The sequence below is a fragment of the Coloeus monedula genome, assembly GCF_965178545.1.
Source record: "Coloeus monedula genome assembly, chromosome: 10".
In the NCBI taxonomy this organism is placed as follows: domain Eukaryota; kingdom Metazoa; phylum Chordata; class Aves; order Passeriformes; family Corvidae; genus Coloeus; species Coloeus monedula.
Genome location: NC_138790.1, coordinates 114,206 through 136,430, shown reverse-complemented (window position 1 = coordinate 136,430; position 22,225 = coordinate 114,206). Strand labels below are relative to the sequence as shown.

The following is a 22,225-nucleotide window of genomic DNA, read 5'->3' as shown; positions in this document are numbered from 1 at the left end:
CCCCTCTTAATGAACAATCCCTGTCCAGGTGATTGTGCCAGCTGTTACACTGGCAGCTCTAATGAATAATTTTTCTTTCCCAGCAACTTTCAGTTCACATGGGAACTTGGAGGCATGTCCAAAGGGGCAAATTGGGTCATACCTTAAAATGTCTTTGCTAATAATCTCTCTGATGTTATGACTGCATGAAGTTCATCCCTCCTTATCCTGGATGACTATTAAGAGTTATCCAGACAAAAACAGAGAAAGCCATTTGAACCTAAATGGTTCAAAGATTGAAAGAGGCTATCTATAGCCTTTGTGACATCCTTCTAGGCCTCTTTTAATGTGTTAATTATTTCAGGAGGAGGATTTGGTGGAGATAGGTGCAAAATATTGTTATATCAAATTTGGAGATACCATCCACAACGAACTTGTGCAGAAGGTGCTCCATGACTGTATCCCAGTGAAACAGCTGAAGTCCAAGCCCCTGGAAAAGTGGGTGAGCCTTATAACCTATGCACATGCTAAGGTAAGAGGTTTGTCTGGCACTGCTGGGTAACTACCCTTGAGCACCAGTTTCTGCTTCTTTCACCATTTCCATTTATGAATAGTCTGTAGGGGAAGAAGGAAAACCAGCTCAGTTTGTAGATCCCAAATAGCTCATTAGGTCTGGGGGATCAGAAAACCTTTCCACCGCTCTTCTGTATGAAGAGCAGGGGGGAAGAATGAAAAAGTACATTTAAATCTCTAAATAGAGTAGCTTTTAAGGCTCTATTTACCATCTGACAACCAAGTCAGGATGGGCATGGGACGGAATATTGCTTTTGATCTGGAAATGGATTACCTGAATGATTTCCATGCCATCCAAAATGTGTTAGACTCTGAACAGGTCAGTGGGGATTTGAGGGAAATTTGGAATCCAGATGCCTGTGGGCACTATTAGCTGCACATGGGTCCCTGGAGACCATTCCTGATTTACTTTCTCCAAGTTCCCTTGACGCCAGTAACAGCAGAGGATTGTTGGGATCTCTGGGGTCAGGCTTGTTCTTTATTGTCTGCAGATGATGCAAACCAGATTTTACTGAGAAAATCTTGGGTGTGTTTTTTTCCTGCAGGCCCCATACACACAGGACCATCTCTCCTCTCAGACTGTGAAGGAGCAACTTGTAGATTTTGCTCGCTTTCAGTGGCCTTTGCTTTTTTCCAGATTCTTTGAAGTCACTAAGTTCTCAGGTAATACCTGGAGCCTGGGAGTAGAGGACAGGTATAAGATCAATAGGGGAAGACTTGTATAGCATTGAAAAGGAATTTTTTTCCGTATTTTCAGGACCCAGCTTGCCTAAGAACCACTTCATCATTGCTGTAAATTGGAAAGGCATCTGCTTCTTGGATGAGTCAGAAAAGCGGTTCCTTGAGCTGACCTTCCCAGAGATAACTGGCATCCACACCAACAGGTGAGGGCCCCAGAAAGACAGGATCTGAAGAAGGTATCTCTTCCATACTCAGAAAGGGTATACCTTCTCTGCCACCTCCTTAGGTGATTTGATCTGTCCTTGGAAAGGTGGTTTAGCCTAGGTCTGGGAAACAGAAACGGAAAACTTCTGAGCAGCTTGTAAAGGAAATACTGAAAGGACTGGATCCTTCCAGCTGGTGGAAAGGGATCCTGCTCAGTCATAAAGGTGTAAGGAAGCACAGACAGGCATCGAGACAAGAATGGCCGAAATAACTGACACAGTGAAGCCATTGTCTGTTGTGTCTGCTGGGAGTTCACACACTTCTCGGGTGTCATGGACCAGAACAGGATCACTGAGAAAAGAGGTTAACCACTGCTTGCTCACGGCACACATCCTTGCATCAGATCACTCGGAAAAAAGAGTCTTACATACACAAAAAAAACCCCCTGTGAGGACTGCCAGAGATTTAATTAGTTGTCAAGTTACTCCAGAAGAAGGGTGTTCTTTTGTCTATATGGAAGCACTTTTATACAAAACATGGTGGAGTCCACGGTAAAGCTGAACCACTTCAGTCCTTCACACCTACCAGTTCATGGGAAGGCAAATTAGGAACTACCAATATTCACTGAAAGGGAGTTATCTGCAAGGAGGTGTGGGTGCCTTGGCTGTATTTACAGATAGGTCTGTAAGTTTTTCAGATGCTCTGGTAACAAATTGTTTGATAATATATAGGGCAGTGAAGTCATTTGGACAGAGTTGCACTCTTATCACGCTTCGTGCCGAGGAGTTTGTTCTGACATCTGTAAATAGCGTTGTCATTGCTGAACTGGTGGTGATGTTCCTGGAAGGACTGAAGAAAAGATCACGATTTGCCGTGGCAATGCAGGAGAAAAAATCCCAGGGTAAGTCTCACAACTTTTCTACAGGGTGGGGAAGAAAATCATGAGAGAATCCATGGCACTTGTTTGAAGGTGCTCAGAGAGGAGAGGGGGAATTTCAACAAGAGTCCCTTTGCTCCCAGGGGGATGCACAGCAATGCCAAGCATAAGGCAATTGGATTCAGTACACACAAATAACCTTTCCTTCCTCCTTCTCCTTCTTTATATATTTTATTTAGATAGTATAGTGTCCAGGAATTCAGTTTGTTATAGTAGGAAGCTGGATCTGGGCTCTCTTTGCAGAAGAATTTCACAGAGGCAGTAAACTGGAATTTTATGTGGAATACAGGCTCAAACAGACATATATGTTTAAAATGTAAACATTAACTTCAGCTACTTACTACTACTGAGTTCCTTTCCATGCTTTGCTGCCAGTCTAGACACAAAGTCAGCATTCATGTGAATCAAACGGAGTTCTGCCACTGCCCTCAGTGGATCAAAATCAGGGTGTCAGAGGAAACAGAAGTGATTTCTCTGAAGTGTTACTGGAAAATTAGCCATATTTACACAAATCACTTTCTATTGCTAACTGAATTCAGACCTTCAAAATACAATTCCCTTGTCTTTCATGTTGCAATCCCTTTGCATTTTCTTGGATTGTCAAGCCAGAACAGTACTCCCTTATTCTGTTTTCCAGAAGATCCCAGCATCCTGTCCTTCAAGAAGGGAGACTTGCTAATCTTCACTGAAGACAAAAGGCTGGATGCAGACCCTGGCTGGATTGGTGCCCAGAATGAAAGGACAGGCAAAACAGGGAATGTATTTCTGGAAGACATCTACATCATTCCTTCTCTCACAAAACCCTCTAGTCAAGTGCTGGTAAGGAAAGCTAACACTCTCTGTGAAAAGACTGGAAGAAGATAAAAATGTTAAATATGGTTGAATTTATAACTGGAAGACAATTGTCCCTCCAAAGTCAGACAAGTTCTATACCTCCCATTGAAATAAAACATTTCATTCTGTCCTGTCTGAATATAAAACTAAACCTAGCCCAGACTCTAAGGAGAAGACTGCAGCTGCACAGAAGCAATGACTTAAAAAACCCCCCAAAACCCAGTCTATCCACCATGGGAGATTCCAGTGCCTGCAACTGGTAGCAATTAATGGGTATGGGTGCGCAGTTGAATTTTCCTGCATTCACTCTGGGCTTGAGTGGTGATCACATTATGCCTCAAGGGAACCTTTGAGTGCAGCAGGTTACTTTAAGAGAATATGGTCTTTGAGGGAGTCAAGGTTTCTCATTAACGCCTCTGCTAATAATTCTGTCTTCAGTTTTGGGCATTCAGTATATTGGATGTTGTGCTAACAGGTAAAAAGCAGAAAAACTGGTGGCAAAACACACTAGAGAGAAGCAGGTGCTTTGTAAAACATGTGTTGTGCTTTGGATAATCACATACATTTCAATGTCCACTACTGTTGGGTCTGCGTAAATTGTTTCTTTGAGTCAACTGTTCCCAGGTCTTTCTTGAGTCTCTGGAGATGCTGCTTTTGAGACAGAAGGTCTCAGGCACCACAGAGTACTACCTGCACATATACGCTGAGTAACACCTGACAGTGCATGCAGAGACCTGTCTCCAGGTGACATCTCTATGTGGCTGTGTTATTCCAGAGTTTGCTGATGATGTCTCCAGACCAGAGGAGGACAGCTTCACAGAACTCCTTCATGGAGGAACCTGATGAAGAGGATGTCAAGGTGAAGCCTTACACCCTGGAGGAGTTCTCCTACGAACACTTCAGGTGAAGCTCTGTGTAGAGTACGCCCTAGAAAAGTTCTTGTTGATCCGTAATCCTTAAAGCCTATTATGTAATGGCATCTCCCACTTCTGATTGGGTTTCTTCTTTTTGTTCTCTGTGACTTTGGATACGCAGAGATTCTGGCCTATTGTATCTTAAGTCTGCAGAAATGAAAAGGGGAGGGTAGAAGAACCCCAGTTAGACTGACTTCTTCCAGCAGGCCCTATTCTTACTTCTCACCTCTTCTTCAGCACTTACCAGCTAGTGAGGATATACAGCATCTCAGGCCTCAGAAAGTAAGGGGAAAATTAGTTTTCTGGAAAGCCCTCTTCTTTTTTCAAGCCTCCTACCTTCTGGTTATAGAGGAAACTACATTTCCTTGCTCTTGTTGACCTGCAGAATCAAAGATCTGAGATCACTGTCTTGAGAAAGAACAGGTCTAGAGATATGACTTTGTGATAACGACCTCCTTTGTTCATAGCAACACTAATCCAGTAATTTTGTATTGCCTGCACTTGTCTTCATTCAGGACTCCTGAGAAGGAATCCATCAGCAAAGCTGTTCTTCAGAAATCCCGTGGGCACAGTCAACTGTGGGCACACTCTAAGGAGCCTCTGAAACAGCCATTGCTGAAGAGAGCATGCACAGACCCTGATCTTCGGGATTTGGCCTGTCAGGCCTTCATTGATATCCTTTCTCTCCTTTCTTTGGGACCTGAGAACACTCAGGAGAAGGAAGAGTTAGCTAGGTCCACTAAACTACCTCTATTGAGATACCTCAGCCAGCTTACAGGGGATACGTTCATATAAAGATGGAGTGGATTGAATCTGTTTCCCTTGTCTACAGAGGAAAGGCTCCTATTCCCTCCCAGTGCTCCACAACTACCAATGGCTCGCTTAAGTGAGAATGTTGCTTTAGGAGTGAGTGAGATTTACTGCACATGCCCAGAGGAAGCACCTACTAGCACAGTACAGATCACAGCCAAGCAGCAACTGCTGCATAGGAAAAGGGGGTAGAGGACAGACAAGGAACATGCTCCAGACCTTCCTCCCAGTATTTGCCACTTAGACATCAACAAAGTCACCAACATGTTAGGATCCAGATGAAACTTCCCATTTAGCTTCAAAAACTGGTCTGCTTTTCCCCTTAACAGCACATTCACCCATCATGAAATTCATGGGAGACTACCCCTCAAAACAGGCACACTCCTCCGTGGAAGTCACTGACCAGATATTCGTGCCAGCTATCCAGGAGGAGGTCCTGCGCGATGAGATTTACTGTCAGATTATGAAGCAACTGACTGAGAACAAAAACAGGTATTTACCTGGGTGCAAACCCCCTGCTCCTGCAGAGCAAGGCCTCAAAGTGCAAGGGGCATCAGGAACCCTGCTGCACTTGTGATGCAGTGGGGGCACTGGGAAGGATAAACAAATGTTGGAGTAACAGCTTGTCCTCCCCCTTTTGCCAGCTAGTGCTATGGGGCTCACCTTTGTGGAGCGCTCAGGACCACTCCCTGGCTCCCATCAGCATTCCATGCTCATCTCCTTGCGGTGTGAGGCAGGCAAGGTGTCACTGAGGCTCCCCTGCTCCTGAAGCAGTCTGTAGGGGAAACGGCACTGCATAGTCCTTGCATCCTTTCAGTGACCGGCCTGACAACTCTCCACTTAAGTTTCCCAATGGCAGCATTCCCCTCTCATGAAAACATAGTTCACACTGGATTTTTACCACCAGTGAATAAATACTTTTGAGTAGTTATATTAATTACGTTAATTAACTGCCTTGCAGATTGGTTACAGAGGCACCTGCCCACATAAAAGTCTCTGAAACAGGCTAGTGTTTTATTCCCCACTCACAAAATGATAATTTGACCTACTTCCAGGGAAACTGAATTGCAAAAAGCAGCTTAAAATAATATTAATTATTAACAAAATTGTCTGTTTCTGGATGCATTGTGTTTATTTCTTTCTTACTGTTCCACAAATATTACATGTAGTGGAACTTTTATCATGTGTGTCAGTGTTGAATGGTAAATTCCCTTGCACGCACTGAATCCTACAGGCTATTGAATGCATAGTCTGTAACCATGGTGCCAATGCCACGCCTGATGTATTCCACCAATTTAGTAGCTGTTGTGAGAGGGATAACTGATGTGAAAAAAGCAATGCTTGAAAGGTGGCTATTTCCATATACTTTCATTAGAACAGCCAGAGCAACGAATCTTTCATCCTTCCCAGGCTGCTGTGTTGTGGACCACGTCCCAGTCTCACATAGACACAAACACCACTGATCTATAGAGTATAAATGGGATTAAAATAGTGTGTCTTCATATGCAAAATTAGAACAGTAAGCAGGAATAAAGAAGCCAGGACCTCTTTATTCAGTGAAGTCTGATGCCCCTTCAGAGCTGACTTTCCCAACCGAAATCACTTCACACCAGTGAGCATTTCAGAGCGATCCTGGGACACCACTGAAGTGTGTTCTGCTCCTGGCTTTAAGGCAGAATGACTGACCACCTCAAGGCTGCAGAGCCCTTCTTAATGGTGAGGGCAAGGTACCAGAAGAGCTTCAACTGCCAGATTTCACAGATGCAGAGGCTGGAAGAACTGGATTGCTGCCTGAAAAATAGTACCAGCTTGACCTGGAGCATTTAAGAACTGCACCTACCTCACTACATAATGCTATTGACATGTTCATTTTTCAGAACAGGACAGGAGTACACATAGGGGGAAGCCAGTGCATGCAAAGTGCTCATACCCTGAGCACTTCCATTGAGAATACATCCATTGAGAAACCACAATTTGAATACATGTGAGCTTGAACACCAAGTCAACAGTGTCTTTCCAAGAGGATGGCACCAGGGTCACTCCTGCTAAGATGTCTGCTAAACTGAAATTTATTCATGAGGTTTGCATCTGTCATGGGTATTTCTTATGCAGGACTTGGCATTGTCTTCACATGCAGGCTGTGGTTGTTGCACAGCAAATGAATGCCAGAGCCTATGTTGATTTGCAGTTCTCTGCTGAATGGGACCATGATGGGAGTGTATTTCTCTTCCCTGTAGTGGTGGGTGTGGTAAAACAGAGTGTGTGTAGGTGCGTGATCAAACAGAGAATTATATGTGGCTGTAGCAGAACTGTTGGCTTTGTGTTCCCAGGTACAGCGAGACCAAGGGCTGGCAGCTCCTCTGGCTCTGCACCGGCCTCTTCCCACCCAGCAAGTCACTGCTCAAACACGCCCAGAAGTTCATAGAGACACGTCAGAAAGAAACACTGGCCCTGGGGTGCCGTCAGAGGATTCAGACGGTAATGAGGTAAATAATCTGGCATATAACCAGCTCAAAGTGTTCAAATATCAATAATCAGGTTCCAAAAACCACATGGGCTAAACTAGTGTCACTCTCACTCCTTTCCCTCTTTACATCTTGTTTTGTGTTTTTTTTTTTTGTGATCATTATTTTTAACTTTCTTTATGAACTTTGAGCCATTAAAGAGAGGTCTATGCCACAGTTTCACTTTTTTCTTTCACAGAGTTAGCAGCATTTTTAAAAGTTCATCATCACACATAATCACTCCCAGAGCTGGGTATTTCAAATATCCTAAAGGGCATGCAGCTTGGAATGATGTCATTGATGATATCCTGACCTTACTTTTCTTTGGTGGGGCAGCATGTCCTTGTTGGAAGGATCAATACAATCAATTCCTATTCTTTGAAAGAACCCAAATGAGCAAAGCCCTCTTACCTGGCTGCTCACAGCAAGGCACTTCTCCATCCACTTGGCATTATAACAGGCTGAAGCAACAAGACCCCCAAACCACAGGGCTTCCTGAGCTTCTGAATGAGTTGTTGTTCTAAGGGATATGACACAACCAGAGAGAGGGGGAGGGCTAACAGAACTTCAGGAAGGATCAAATGAACTGCAGGGGAAAGGTTTCCCTAGATTCCTCCAAGCACGGGCATTACCCAGCTAGCCACTCTGAGAACAATGCTTTGGCAAAGGTTGAATCCAGCCTGCTCCCTTTTGATGGGTGCTGTGATTTACCACCACAGACCTCATCAGTAAAGAATCTGCCCAATGATTTCTCCTTCCAGCTCCTCCATCCTCCCCTTTCTCTCAGGCTGGGCCCCATTTGGTCTGTGAGCCCCACGGGTCAGGCTCAAGGGGAACACTAACACAGTGGATATCCCCCTTGCAGTGGATGGGGTTTGGCACTGCTGGGGAAATGTCACCACACATTGAACTCACTTTCGAAGTGCCTGAAAAATGCATGGCAAGGAATGCTATTCATTGTTTATTTCTACGGAGAAGACTTAAAAATTCCTGCCTCTCTATATTATGTGATATTCTTGCTCTAAGCCCTGTTGAGCTGTACAGAGCTTCTTCAGAGAGAGCAAACAGGAAGAGGAAAGCAGAATGGGCTGTTTGGAAGGAGAATTTTATCTGCTAAACTGCCCCAGATCTGGAGCTTGGGGGATGGGAAGAGGAACAAAGACAAATCTTGTCTTCTAAGAGAGCTCTTTTCTTTAGATTAAACTTGCACCTGCTTAGAACAGAATAGAACAGAATAAAATATAATAGAATAGAATAAACTATTTTAGTTGGAAGGGATCGTCAATGATCATCTAGCCCAACTTCTCCCTGTAAGTAACCTGGTCTCTTTGGAAAGGGGAGAGCAGGCAGTTCAAAGGATTGACCTACAATACATACCGGGGAAGCCAACTGAGCCTTTAGGTACACACCTTTTCCTCCATAAACCACTTTACAGCTTCATCCCCAGAATCCTGGACAATGAACCACCCTGATGGGTGTTAAGCAGCTCTCACCTTGGCAGTGAATTCCTTGCTCAGGCTGCAAGGAGAGGTGGGTAGCCCCCTATGCCTCTGCAGCCCAGCTGCTGCACTTCCTTGAGCTCCCAGGGCCTCCCTCTGATGCCAGTTCAGGAACAGATGACTGAGTGGGGCAGGTCCACACTTCATACAGTGTCTGCACAGTACAAAGCATGTGCTGTTCAGCCTGCTTACAGTCAAGTTTTCCTTCTCCAAATGGAAACGCTCCTTTATTGAATGGAAAAAAATTAGTTTTCAAATCCACACAATTAAAGCTTGGATCCAGACTAACCTCCTCCTGAGAGTGATCCAGTGTGAGAGGCCCGTAACCTTGGTTGTTCAAAATATCTGAACCGCCTGCTCTGTGCCACTGAGGGCAGGAACTTACCGGCCCCAGGAGATAATTTGCTAGATTTGTTCTCACTTTAACTCAAGGTTTTGGCATGACTGAGACTTCAGGACCAGTTCCTTTGCTTTAAAAGGCAGCTCTGCTCTGAGGTATAATTTTGAAGAACTGCGTTTGTACAGCTAAAGCACCTCCCGAGTCAGTGATTGCACTCCAGCTCTTTCTATAAAATGTATAGAAAATTTTCAGCAGCCCTCCAGACCTTTTTGATACTTGGGCTCCAAGTAATTTTGTATCCGAATACGTATCTTTTTGCTGATGCAGGAATTAAATAAAATGTATTTCTCCTTATACCCATTATATTCACACTTCAGTAAGGAAAAATGCTGCTGAATCCATAGAAGAGGAAATGGTACTGGCTCAAAAGTGCCCTATTCATGCAACCACCTTGCAGAGTAGAACAGAGTTTTACTTTACATGCTAATAAGACCCTCAGTTTCTTGCTGTTAATACACTGAATTTGCACTGGGGTGGAGGTCCACTGGAGCCCACCTCATCACACAGTACTGGCATTTTGGAAGGTGTCTGCTGTTCAGCTGAAATACTGTGATTAAGCTGATCTCTCTTACGATGGTGGTGGCATTTTCCAGGAGTGGCTGCAGGAAGTGGGCACCTCATCCTGTGGAGGTTGAGTCCATCTTACAGAACAACACTAAGATTTCACACAAGATTTGCTTCCCCAATGAAACAGAACAGGTGAGCATTTACTTATTTTCCCAGCCTTGACCATTTTTCCAGCCATGATGTGTTCATCCAGGAGCATGTATGAAGACATTCAGTATTCTTATTTCTCCCTCTCCTCTGTGTAACAAGAGTCTTGTTATCTCATAGACATTTGATGTGGGAACAAACACAAAAATCCGGACTCTGTGTCAGAACATCGCTTCCAAATTGCAGCTGAACTCCTGGGAAGGTTTCAGCCTCTTTGTGAAGATTGCAGACAAGGTAACTCCTTCTTGACTCTGGCAGGGTAGCCAGACTGCCCCTCCTCTATTACTTATTCACCAGACCACCTAAGCAACCATATGAAGCCAAGGACCAGAGCAGGTGATTACTGCTTCTGTCTTACTGAGGGTATACAACCTAAACTAGAACTTTTAGTTGACAATTATTTTCAGTCTCTTCAAGGGGCTAGATGGAGATGCAGAGTTTCTATCAGTCTGTCACTACCCAGGTGTCACTAAAAGCAGAGAAGATGTAGGCTTTCTGGCAGCTGCTAGGATGGTTGCATACTGCTGGATTCAGCTGTTTTTCACTCAGGCTTTGCCCAGAAGATGTGTTAGGGAATGCAGGGGCAACCACCCCCAGTCGATTACTCTGGTTTGTTGGGAGCCTACCTTGCCTGAGCTGAAGCTTGGGCTGGCTGTCTCGCTGAGAGGCCCCTTGAAACTGTGATCAAGGCAAAAGCAGCATTGAGCACTAGCACAGGGAGTTTCTGGTGTGCTGCCTTCCCAAAAAGAGAAACCCAGTATATAACAACACTTTACAAAGAGAAAAAGCCTGGGAATAAAGTAGGGATCTTCAGCTTGACTTCAGTAAGCAGCTTGGAAAGCAAAAAGCAACAGAAGATGCAATAAAGATCCCCATATGAAATACAAGTAATTTGAGCCTTTCTCCTCCTATTTTTCTACTTCTTTCCTGCTGTAATTCTGCCCTCTCACTGTAGACAGGGAAAGAAAATTCAGCCCGGTACTTGGATATGTGGCACAGCTAGTATTTGGTATGATGTGCTAACCCCTCCTTTCTCTCCTTCATTGCTTGGCCTCTGCAGGTGATCAGCCAGAATGAAGCAGACTACTTCTTTGACTCACTAAGGCAGGTGACAGACTGGAACAGGAGGAACAAACCAGGAAAAGATGGTAAGGAGAATGCCAGCATGGCAAGAAGCTGCATGAGATGCTGTGTTGAACTGGAAAGCAGCTGATCGATCCAGTAGGATTCACTCCATGTTGGGAAGTGTTTAGCAGAGTCTTACATCATTTTTGTTTGTACATACATGGTTACTGCCTGCACCAGCAGCACGATCCAGTGACTTGATGCAGCCAAGCACTGGCTATCAAAAACACCAGAACATTTCTGTGGAAGGATCTCTCCACAAATTTTAAATCGGTAGAAAAGATATTTTTGGCCTGTTGTATCCAAAACATGCAGCTGGATAGATGCAAGTTAGACAGGTTGATCCTCAAATATTAAGAATCAGCCAACACATGCAAATAGGTTCTTTACACAGTGTCACTCACATTCCTTGGGTTGTTAGAAAATTTTTAACCAGGTTATTACCCGGTGATACCCAAACACAAATTATGTTGTCAAGGGACCACTTGTTAGACTAAAACAATGTAACACTAATAACAGCAATTCCTTGCACTTACCCTCCCCCCCACCCACCCACGGATAATATACATTTTGAAATCTACATCAAACTCAAACTCCACTCAAATTTTGTATCAATTTGTCCTGACCTTTGTGTATTTCAGAACAGCTGAGGTTCAACTTCCTGAAGCTCTATGTATCTAAGACTTTCTAACTTCTCTTCCCTCAGCTGATGTAGCTGCTAGGAGCACTGAAAATCACAGTATAAAGATGTGGGTGCACTAAATCACAGTTCATTTGTAGAAGCACAGCCATCAGGGGATGTACTCACTTCAGTGTAAGAGCATTCGGGTGTGCTGCACACCAGCAGGCAGCTGTCATGAGCACCAATAACAAACACTCAGTGGCAGTCCCTCAACTACTCCTCCATCTGATCATTGCATGAGCAGTGTCCAGGAACTGAAAACTAGTAATTTCTTTTGTCATCTAAAATGGCTTTTTGTGTTGTTTTGTTAGTAATTTTGTTTGTTACCATTAAAACCATAATTACTTTTCTGAAGGAATTCACAAGCCATTTAAAAACTGTAGAACTGTCAGTGACACAGAGAACACTAACAAGATCTGGTCTCCTTAGGGGCTGCTCTGTCTGTAGCATATGAGGTGTACTTCATGAGAAAGCTGTGGCTGAATGTTGCTCCTGGCAAGGACCTGAAAGCTGATACCATTTTCCATTACCACCAGGTAAGCAGCTCTCTAAAGCTGAGATCTTGTGATCCAAGAAAGGGTTGGAAAGGATCTTTAAAGATCACCCAGAGAACCTTCAGAAGGAATCAAAAGTTCTTGGGATGTCCTTGGACTGTGTTTGGCAAGACTTGCATCCTGACCTCACAAATTTAGAATGCTAAAGTCAGTGTTGCTTTGGCCCATTCTGCCTGGATTCAGAGCTGGTCTCTTCCAGGAGCTGCCGAAGTACCTCAGAGGCTACCACAAGTGTTCCAAGGATGAAGCTGTGCAGCTGGCAGGGCTGATTTATAAAGTGCACTTCAACAATGACCGCACACAGCTGGCAGCCATCCCCAAAATCCTGAAGGAGCTGGTTCCAGAGAACCTGCTCCGAGCAGTGTCACCAGATGAATGGAAGAAGGTAAGAACATCCGCTTTCATTAGTCATATTTACATATACCAAGCTTTAGTAGACAAGACACATTGAGCCACACTACATTTTTGATCTGATGGTCTTTGAAAATTCTGTGGAGGGACAGTATTGGATATTGCTGGATTTTCCAGCAGGATAGCAAGAGGATTTGCCTCTTATAATCCAGATTTTACATACTCTACCAAAGTTCTGAAAGATATCCGCAGGCCTGGATGGCTTATCTGAAGTGTGCATCTTTCTCAGAGATACTAATCTATTTCCAGTGCCCAGAAAAAGAGTTAGAGATAGGAGAGTCAGTGATGTGACTCGGAAGTTGAGGATATTCACAGAAACAGAAAAATTCAGGTGCCTCGTAAGGATTTCCTGGCAGCAAATCAATCTCCTTGCACCGTGTCCATGCTACTTACAGCAAAAGGCTCTTTTATCCACAAAAAGGGCAAGGAAGTTTCAGTGGGTACTTATCACTTAGTCTGCTGAGGGAAACACAGGTCATTGTTTCAAATACGAAGGGCAAATTCACCCTACGTTTTTCAGCCAAAGATGTAATAAGTGTTTGTGGGTGTTGAACACTGGCTTTCTATCTTACATTGCCCCTCTGCCCTGAGTCCATTTCCTTCGGCTGCTGGGCTTCCTTCACCCAGCACAGGAAGAAGGAACACTGGAGGGTGCTGGCTTCACCTTGCCCCATGGCATGGCAGCTGCTTTCATTTTCAGTCTTCTGTTGCTGGGGCAAAAAGCCTGATGGCAGTGATGAGCTGATGCTGTCTTTAGTGCTAATGCTAGGTATTGGAAACCTGCCTGTCTCCAACTCAACTGGCTTTGTATCCTCTTTTCCTAAACAGAGCATTATTGCAGCATATAGTAAACATGAAGGAAAAACTGTGGATGAGGCCAAGATTGCCTTCTTGAAAATGATACAGCGGTGGCCAACGTTTGGATCAGCCTTTTTTGAAGTGAAGGTAGGTTTGAAGCCCTGTGAGTGGATTTAGTAGTAATTAGTACTGAGGGATACAGACTGACTGTAATTCCATATTTGAAAGTAAAAATACATTATAAAGCTGGATTCCTGTCATCTATTGAGGAAAACTCAGATCCAAGTTGGGAGATGGATTCTTTATCCATTCTGAACTATGCTTGTTGCTTACTGACAATGTTGTTCTAGTTATAATACCTCTATTACAATTGTGTAGTAAATGTAGGGGGTTAATTGTCCTGTCATTGCTCTCCACAAGAAAATGCTGCCAAATTGTATCTCTTTGGGGGACTCTTCCCTCAGAACAGAATTGTACCAATGCTCTCATTCTGGAGTATCTCCCAAGAATAATTTCCCATGTGTTACCTTTAATTTCTCCTCACTAGGCTCTTAATTGATTTGCAATCAATCATTAACCCTAGTATCAGACAGCATAGTAAATAATGGACCTGATTCTGCTGTCATGTAGCATTTGCTCAAGTCAGCAATGTATGCCTAAAATGTTTCAGTGTTCATTTGGGAAAGAGAACACGAAGCACTGGACACTGTTAAAGCTCACTAGGCCCCTGATACAGATAATTTCTCAATTTTCTGCTTATCTTGCTGTGTTACTCATTTACAGCAAGCTTCAGAGCCCAATTTCCCAGAGATTGTATTGATTGCAATCAACAAGCAAGGAGTCTCGCTGATACACCCGAAGACAAAGGTAACAGCTGCTTCTCAAAAGTCCATCTAAGGAAGGATTGAATGGATCCTGCTAATTTAGGGACAGTGATAGGACCAGGAACGGTAGGAGAGGATAGAGGCTCTCTATTCATTTACTGTAACCAAAGCAAATGTTACTGCCTCCAATCACTTCTTTGCATTTTCTGCACTGGAAAGGAATAGGGGTAGTGCATCTCTGAAAAAAGACATAGGAATTACGATAGATGTGGCAAGGTGGTAAGATCAGGAAGATGGATGGGCAGTGCACCTGGGAACCTGCTTCAGAAAAATGCTTTGCAGGAAGCTCCAGCTGGCTAAAAGATTAGGCTAAATGGCCATGTTTAGCTGCAGTCTAACCCCAACAGTCTGGTCATACCAAGTTCTCAGGAAAAGGGAGTATCACTATTTGCTTTTAAATTTGCTTTTAATAATGAAACAAATTAAAAGCGAGTTTTAGATTATTGTAAATCTAATGGCAGTGTGCTAAGGCAAAGATCGATATGTAATGAAAGGAAGTCTCATTAGTGTGATTAAGATTCACCTGTTTGGTGAAAATACAATATACCTTTGTAATCCTGATGCAAGAACTACCTTGATCCACTGTTTTTATATATGAAGTGAGAAAGAACAAGAATTCTCTGGGTCTACATGTAACAGCCTGCTTTCATTTGAGAGATGTTCTATGGTTCAGTTTGTTTCCCCTTACAGGATATTTTAATAGTCTACCCCTTCAATAAAATCTCCAACTGGAGCAGTGGGAGCACGTACTTTCACATGACAATAGGGAACCTGGTACGAGGAAACCGGCTCTTATGTGAGACATCTCTGGTAAGAAGAGTTTTGCCAACTTAGATGCAACAAAATCCTAATTTTTCCTTTCCAACCAGGATTGCTACAAAAGATGGTGCAAAACCAGATAAATACCAGTGCAGATACAAAAAGCATTCACTGCTGTGTCAATAAAATTGCAATTTTCATATATAATGCTATCTGATGCAAAGATGCAAGACACAGGACACAAGGGAAAATAGTTATTTCCCAAATTCTTCCCATATATCAAAATTCTATCCATCTGAGAAGCTAAGACTGCAAAACTACAGAAGAGGCTTTTTGTCTTGCATGTCTGCCTCCAGTTATGTAGTAATGCCAGCCTTGTAAGACTTCGTATTTTCCAGGGAGTGGTACCACCTTTTTAACAACTGGTTTCAGACTATTCACAGTCTCAGAGAAGCGTCACTGTATTAATATTTAAAGGTAGGTTTGTAAGGTAACAAAAACATTTAAAGGCTATCTTCTCTGACAGAAAAGCTTGGGTTCTTAAATACAAGAATCTTAAGTACAAGTCAAGGTACAGAATGAATACCAAGGAGACAGTAGAGCTATGCTCTGTAAAGTTTTGGAAATCTATGAAAAGCAGAGGGAGGAATGGATAAATTATAACTAAAACAGTGACAGCTATTGAAAGAGGAGATGTTCATGCAAGGAAGAACCTGAGAAGATAATAAATGAGGGAGGAAATGATAATTATTTTTGCTTCTGGAGCTCTCTTAGAGATTTAAGACTCTTTTCTTTCCTGACAGGGTTACAAAATGGATGACCTGTTAACATCCTATGTACACCTGCTCATGAATGCTGTAAACAAGCAAAAGAACCACCCAGCCTGAGAGTGGATAGAGTCCATGACCTGTACTTGTGCCAAACTACCTGTAATTTCATATCCCAGAAGAAATGCCATTTAAAAAATATTAATCTTGATGATCAATCTTCTGATCACATACTGAATGAACTGAGTTGCTGAAATACTACTACAAGAGAAGCTCAAGTAAGCATGTGCTTTCAAACATCTGTAACTTTTCTGTCTTAGATGTAGTATGAGAATTCTATTCAGATTTTGTATTTAGAGGAAGTTTAGATGGACTTTAATGTTCCGTGGGAGTGGGGAAACCCTGTGAGGGCCCCTTCTAATAGCTTGAATCTCCTCCATTCAAAGACAGACACACATTAAGAGCTGTCTTTCTGTTGGAAAGAAAATCCCCCTTATTGTATATGGTCTTACCAAATGCACAAACTCAAAGAGTCTTTGGAAACAAAGGTAATGTAATTTTTTTCCTCCTGTTGGCAATTCTAAGAGTGGAGAGATGCCCTTTAGTAGTAGATAACTGGACACTTTGAAAGGTAAGATGCATGGTTTCATCCTCTGGTCCCTAGGTTACATGCTGCACATTACAGTAGACAGACAGCCAATTACTGTCCCAATGTAACTGTCCTTCCTGCATGTTGCTAAACTTGCAGGCTGTCCCCTGATTTACCACAGCCTTGCTTAAATTAAATAGTCTTCTTTCTTCCACATGTTATAATCCTCTTGGAAACTAACAACTGCTTGCAGTTTCTAGTAAGTGCTGAAATGAGTCTGGGGTTTGGGTCCATGACTTTTAGTTGCTCCTATTTCAAGATATAGATGAGCTATTCATTGCAAATCAGAACTGAAGAACTCAGTCTAACAAAGTTCTGCTGAAAAGAGACTTTTCTGCTCTACAAAAATGTTCTGTTTGGAGTTATGCAGGCATTCTTTCACAAGACAACAATAATAGCTTTAATTGCTCCTGATCTTTTCTGTTTCCTGTTTAGCAGACAGTTTGAGTGGTAAAATTTGATTCAGCACTTGTTCATCTCTCAGAGCTTTGTAGAAACACAGCTTTGGTGCCACAGGAACCAGCGTGTGCTGTGAGTGTGTAAAGCAGATATGCACTATGGTGGGAGTAAGCTCAGCTGCTTCCCCCTCAGAAAAAGTACTCCTCCCTCACTCCCAGTGAAATGTGGATATGTCTTAAATCATTTACACCAAGTTCCTTGACACACAGTCTGGCAGTGCTGGAAATGCAGCTCTGCCTGAGCTCTCAACTTTGCCAATGGATGCACAGTGGTTCTCTTGTTCCTTCTGACATGCATGTGCAAAATTCAAATGCTGGTGGGAGTTTTGTATATGGGTGGCAGGCAAGAGCCCCACTCCCTTTGTGCATCTAAATGAGTGCCACACCTGTCAGAATAGCTGATCCTTTTGCAAGCAGTTAGATGTTCCTGCTGTAATGTCCATTGCTGGCAATGGAAATGCTGGAGTCTAATTGCCCAGAGTGGTTTTGTCACCCAGTGTCTGATCTACCTACCTACCTATAAGTGAAAAATGTTCAGCACTTCACCTGTACAAAAAGAAATTTTGCGGCCAAACTGTATTGTATCTGTTTTTTAAATAAAGACTTCAGAAAATCAACCACAATGTCCTTTTTTTACCAAGTGAATGTTTGCTCCAGATCCATGTAACCCAGATCTACCAAATATCCACTATATCCTGTAAATGATCATAGCATCCCATCTGCTCATTAAATACACAACACAATTAGTACAAGACAGCTGCTAAAAGGATGATCCCCCTTTCTGCACATCCTCATCAACCAACACATCACCACAGAAGCAGCACAGGTCCAAAATGTGAATTCACCACAGCAGTTCCTAAGGTTTGGGCAAACCCAGAGCTCCTCAGAGTGGGTAATGCTCTCTGGCTAAGCACTGAAAATATGGTATTAACTGTACACTATACAAATTTTTTTCCTTTTTTTTTTTGGGTAAAGATTTAAAATGTATTACAGTAACTTTAATACAAGAACATACAAAGGCACAGTATTACAGCATTTCAATCCACAATCGTGTTTTGGTTAGACAGCTAAAACAAAGTGTGATAAAATGAGAGCTCTACACGGTGCAGAACCCATCAAGGCCTGAATCAAGGCAGGGAACTGCTAATTCTTTTCTCAGTCTAATACCCTCAGCACTTAACAGTGCTTTACAGACTAGTATAACCATGTTTATTACATGCTTGCCTGCAATTTATTCCCTCCCCATCCAATCACTTCTGAAAGTGTGTCAGTCATATCATCTAACACCAATCATGCCACATCAGGAATTCTCTGTACAAAAGGCTGACCAGGGTTTGCCAGCATTGCACAGACTGCTGTAAAAACATCAGACACAAATCCTAGAGAGCAGGTTAGTGCCATAAAGAAAGGCTGCAAGTGATTAGCATGTCCTTTGAATACAAAGAAGCTTCACATACCATGCTTTCTAAAAGCAAAACCATTTTCAAGTGTACTCAGTGAGTGTTAGTGCTTTTAATTATGTAAAAATATGAATGTAAACTATAAGTGAATAGTATGAGACAACACCTTTTAGTAAGTGTAGATTTCTGAGCCAAGTTCAACCTTGATATTAATCTCTACTCTCCAGTGGTGTGATACTTAGGAAGAATTTGGCCAGCAGGTCTATTTACAGCAATGGAAAAAAGCATGCAGCCTATTTCTGACTGACACCTTGACTATATTTATTATAAAGAAAACAAAACCCAACCTGTCAGCCTACCAAGGCACTAAGGAGAACTTGTAAGTTTGCACTATATTCTACTTGGTTTTTAAAATGTAGACTGACAGAAGTAGAGGAAGATGTATTTTTTTAAAACATTTATAGTTATTTCTCCTACTCCTTCAATTCCACTCTCACACAAAAGGTATGTTGGTAATATAAACTACTGTAACTCTGCACATTGCAGGCTATGGGCAGCAGATGTATAAGAAAAATAATTGTGAAAAAGTAATAATTTATGAGAGTATCACCCTCCACTAATATAGAGGTCAGGGATTACAGTGATTTTTTTCACCAACTAACTTTACGAAATATCTTGAAGATAAGGACATACTCCAAATCTTAGAGAACTGAATAGAGAATTATATCAACTCTCCTTTGAACTCTGAAGCTTTCTAGGTCTGCCAAATTTCTAACATGAGACAAGGCAAGAGCCCATACTAAATCTTTACTGGCAGCACAGAAGTAAATCCATTCGCCTTCACATACATGCACTTTCCATTGCTGAACGTGAGAGTGGCTGCTGAAAGAATATTACCTGCTGGCTGCTAGTTACTCAGTCCTTCTATATTTACCAGGAATGTGTGACTGTGTGTTCCTCCACCACTTCCCAGGAGGCTGGGGTTACACAGCTGCTCAGATTCAGCATTAAACATGGCCTGGGACTGAGATTACAGGAACAGACCAGAATGCTTTATGCTGAGACAAATCTGCATAACATACTGAGCTGCACCTAGGTTAGAACTTCAAGTGTTTTATGCAATGACAAAATGCCAAACAACAGGTTTCATTGCAAACGGGGGTCTTTGCAGGGCCACACTACTGCACCAAAAGACGTGCTGTTCTTCATGCCCTTAACTAAAAGACCATTTTAAGGCTGGTGAGAGAACAGTGAATAGCCAATGTGTTCTCCTAAAGCAGTGACATAAGCAGCTACTATTATTGGAATCTACAGTGCAGGAAAAGATGAAAGAGTTTACTGTTAAAATTAGGCCTGTCCCCTCATCATTATTAGAGTGGATACACTGTAACCCAGTTAAAAGATTATGGTAACTTACAGCAACAAAAAGCAAAGCAGCTGATGGAAACTGAGTTAGCAAAGGCAGTGAAGATCTAAGATGGTCTCACATGGGGGATTCTGATCTGCACGCAGTTATCCAGGATTTCTCACCACTGCTGTGCTATCACTGGTGCAGTTCCACGGGCAGCAGATCCAGCAAGCATGGTAACACAATTCTAAAGTAGATTATTGCCCCTATCCAATTGCTGCTCACACATACATGAAGTGGGGAAGCTTTAACTTCTTGCTACCTAATTCACCTGGGGCTGCAGGGTGTTGTCTAGGCCCAACTGCTGTGTTCATTTGACTGACTAAACTAGCCATTTTTCGGAAGACTTAAACCATGCAAAGGACAGTAGTCCTCCAGTGCTTGTCAGCCTTGCAACAGTCTCACAACTGTTCATGGAAAGGGATTTTCAGGCTGCTCAGCTTAGTTCAGCACAAGGAAGTAAGGGGGTCACCTCCAGGGGCCTCCGAAGCTCACAGGGATCATACATTGTGCAGGTGGGCTCAGAAACAGCACTGCTGATGGCTCACCTCTAAAGAAGTATTGAGAATATCCAAAACCAGTAGATATCTCAGCACCTAGGGTAGTGGTAGCAGAGACAGTAGACCACTGAAACTTCACTGGTGACAGGCAAAATTACAGAGGAGGACTATATGCTTGAGAATGTTAGAGTCATGTCTGAGATTCTTTCCTTAAGTATACTCAGGTCTTAAAAAGAAAGATGAATGGGAAACTCTTTTTTGGGTAAAAATTTAAAGAAAAATGGGCTTTTTTTTTGGCCTAGCACCACATTTGCTACAAATGGCAAACATTAGAAACTCCATGATGTAATTGGGCTTTCTGGAGCGTGACCAACAAACATATACTTGGCTTGCAAATAAAGTGAGAATGGGAAAACTGAAGTGCTTAAATTGGTACCATATTATCCATTCGATTTCCTTATGCAAAAGAGTAACCAATGCTCCAGCCACACTGCCTCAATAAATATCAGCTATGCCAGTGGACAGGACTCACTTTGTATTGACCACTAGAAGCTCTACCAGCCATGTAGTAGTAGAGAACAAAGAAATTTAGTGTCAGTTCTAACAAAATGCTTAGTTTCCCACAGCCACCTTCTCCTTAAGGAGAGCCCAGCTATTCTGAACAGGCTCACATGGCCTTGACAGCTGAAATGTCCTTAGTGAGCAGGGAAGCAGCAAAGCAAACTTCTTACCTACCTTAACACTGGGCCTAAGTGGGCAGTGCAGCTGCCATAGCTATTGGTTCCTGGGCTTGTCCAGTAAACCTACAAACCAGAAGGACTGTAGGGCACCCATATTCTCTGTAGGAATCTGGAGAAAGACCAGAACGTTTTGCTGGCAGCAAAGAGTGATAACTTTCAGAATATTTGCCTGTATACTAAAACCAAAAAAAATTTCTTCACCCAGAGTAAGAAGAAAAATTTTGATACTCTGATTGAAAAATAGAAAATCTGACATTTCTTCCAGCCCTACACTCAACCACTTTTTCCAAACTCCTTAGACTAGAGGAGTGGAAAGAGTAGTACAGTTCAACTGAGGAACGAAAGACTGTGTATAACTCCACAAAGGCAAAATGCAGTGTTAGTAGCAAATTAATAATGAGCCTGCACGCTGCTCAAGCAGAAATCATACTCCTCTTCCTGCCAATGTTAACAGACAATTGCTTGAGAAAAGGGACAGTCTAGATGCAAGAGACATCACCAGAAGCAGGGAAAGGTACTACTTATCTTTGGTTTCACTTCTTAGTAATTGCTTCTGTAATCAACAGCTGCAGTGAGCAGCAGCTTGTGTTAAGAGTGCATCAGGAGACTGACAGATGTGTTTAAGCAGAGTTTAAATCTAAAGCTTTAGGATGGGTCTTCTTGGATGCCAGCTCTGACAATTTCTTCAGACGTTTCTTCAGCTCCAGAGGGAATTTCTCATAGCACTTCTTGCACACGGGCTTCATGTCAAACTCCACGAATTTATTCCTTTAACACAAAGAACAGTCACTAAAATGGTATTTGCAAACTATATGCTTCACTAATTCAAATCTTCATGTACCTACATCAGTGTTGTTGCTAATGTTCTACTCCATTTATAAAACAACTCATTTCCTCAGCTGGTGACGCAAGTACAGAGACTGGGTTATCAGTGAACTGAAATCTTTAGTATTGCTAGGTAAGTAAGGAGCAAGATTTTGCTATATATTTGCATGTAACAATCTAGAATAATAGTTTTGTTATTGTAGAATGCAAGAGGTC

The 22,225-nt window shown here is 42.6% G+C and overlaps 2 protein-coding genes across 6 annotated transcripts in view; one reads left to right on the top strand and one right to left on the bottom strand.

Annotated features, from left to right (window-relative positions):
• The window catches only part of MYO7B (myosin VIIB), a gene marked incomplete at both ends in the record, with an annotated part of 46,978 nt that extends 30,829 nt beyond the window's left edge, over positions 1 to 16,149 (top strand). Inside the window, 18 exons of the mRNA XM_082287945.1 lie at positions 344 to 511; positions 1,098 to 1,215; positions 1,310 to 1,436; positions 2,169 to 2,338; positions 3,012 to 3,193; positions 3,984 to 4,111; positions 4,638 to 4,795; positions 5,262 to 5,424; positions 7,263 to 7,418; positions 9,929 to 10,034; positions 10,170 to 10,283; positions 11,110 to 11,197; positions 12,286 to 12,392; positions 12,610 to 12,795; positions 13,650 to 13,766; positions 14,403 to 14,486; positions 15,194 to 15,313; positions 16,066 to 16,149. Of these exons, the coding sequence (XP_082144071.1) occupies positions 344 to 511; positions 1,098 to 1,215; positions 1,310 to 1,436; positions 2,169 to 2,338; positions 3,012 to 3,193; positions 3,984 to 4,111; positions 4,638 to 4,795; positions 5,262 to 5,424; positions 7,263 to 7,418; positions 9,929 to 10,034; positions 10,170 to 10,283; positions 11,110 to 11,197; positions 12,286 to 12,392; positions 12,610 to 12,795; positions 13,650 to 13,766; positions 14,403 to 14,486; positions 15,194 to 15,313; positions 16,066 to 16,149 (2,376 nt within the window). The remainder of the gene's footprint in view (positions 1 to 343; positions 512 to 1,097; positions 1,216 to 1,309; positions 1,437 to 2,168; positions 2,339 to 3,011; positions 3,194 to 3,983; positions 4,112 to 4,637; positions 4,796 to 5,261; positions 5,425 to 7,262; positions 7,419 to 9,928; positions 10,035 to 10,169; positions 10,284 to 11,109; positions 11,198 to 12,285; positions 12,393 to 12,609; positions 12,796 to 13,649; positions 13,767 to 14,402; positions 14,487 to 15,193; positions 15,314 to 16,065) is intronic.
• A 1,921-nt stretch (positions 16,150 to 18,070) lies between these two features.
• Positions 18,071 to 22,225, bottom strand: part of LIMS2 (LIM zinc finger domain containing 2) — a 34,097-nt gene continuing 29,942 nt past the window's right edge. For all 5 annotated transcript variants that reach the window (XM_082288048.1, XM_082288049.1, XM_082288050.1 and 2 more), the window contains one exon: positions 18,071 to 21,952. In XM_082288048.1, coding sequence (XP_082144174.1) covers positions 21,805 to 21,952 — 148 coding nt within the window. In that variant the 3' untranslated portion in view covers positions 18,071 to 21,804. The remainder of the gene's footprint in view (positions 21,953 to 22,225) is intronic.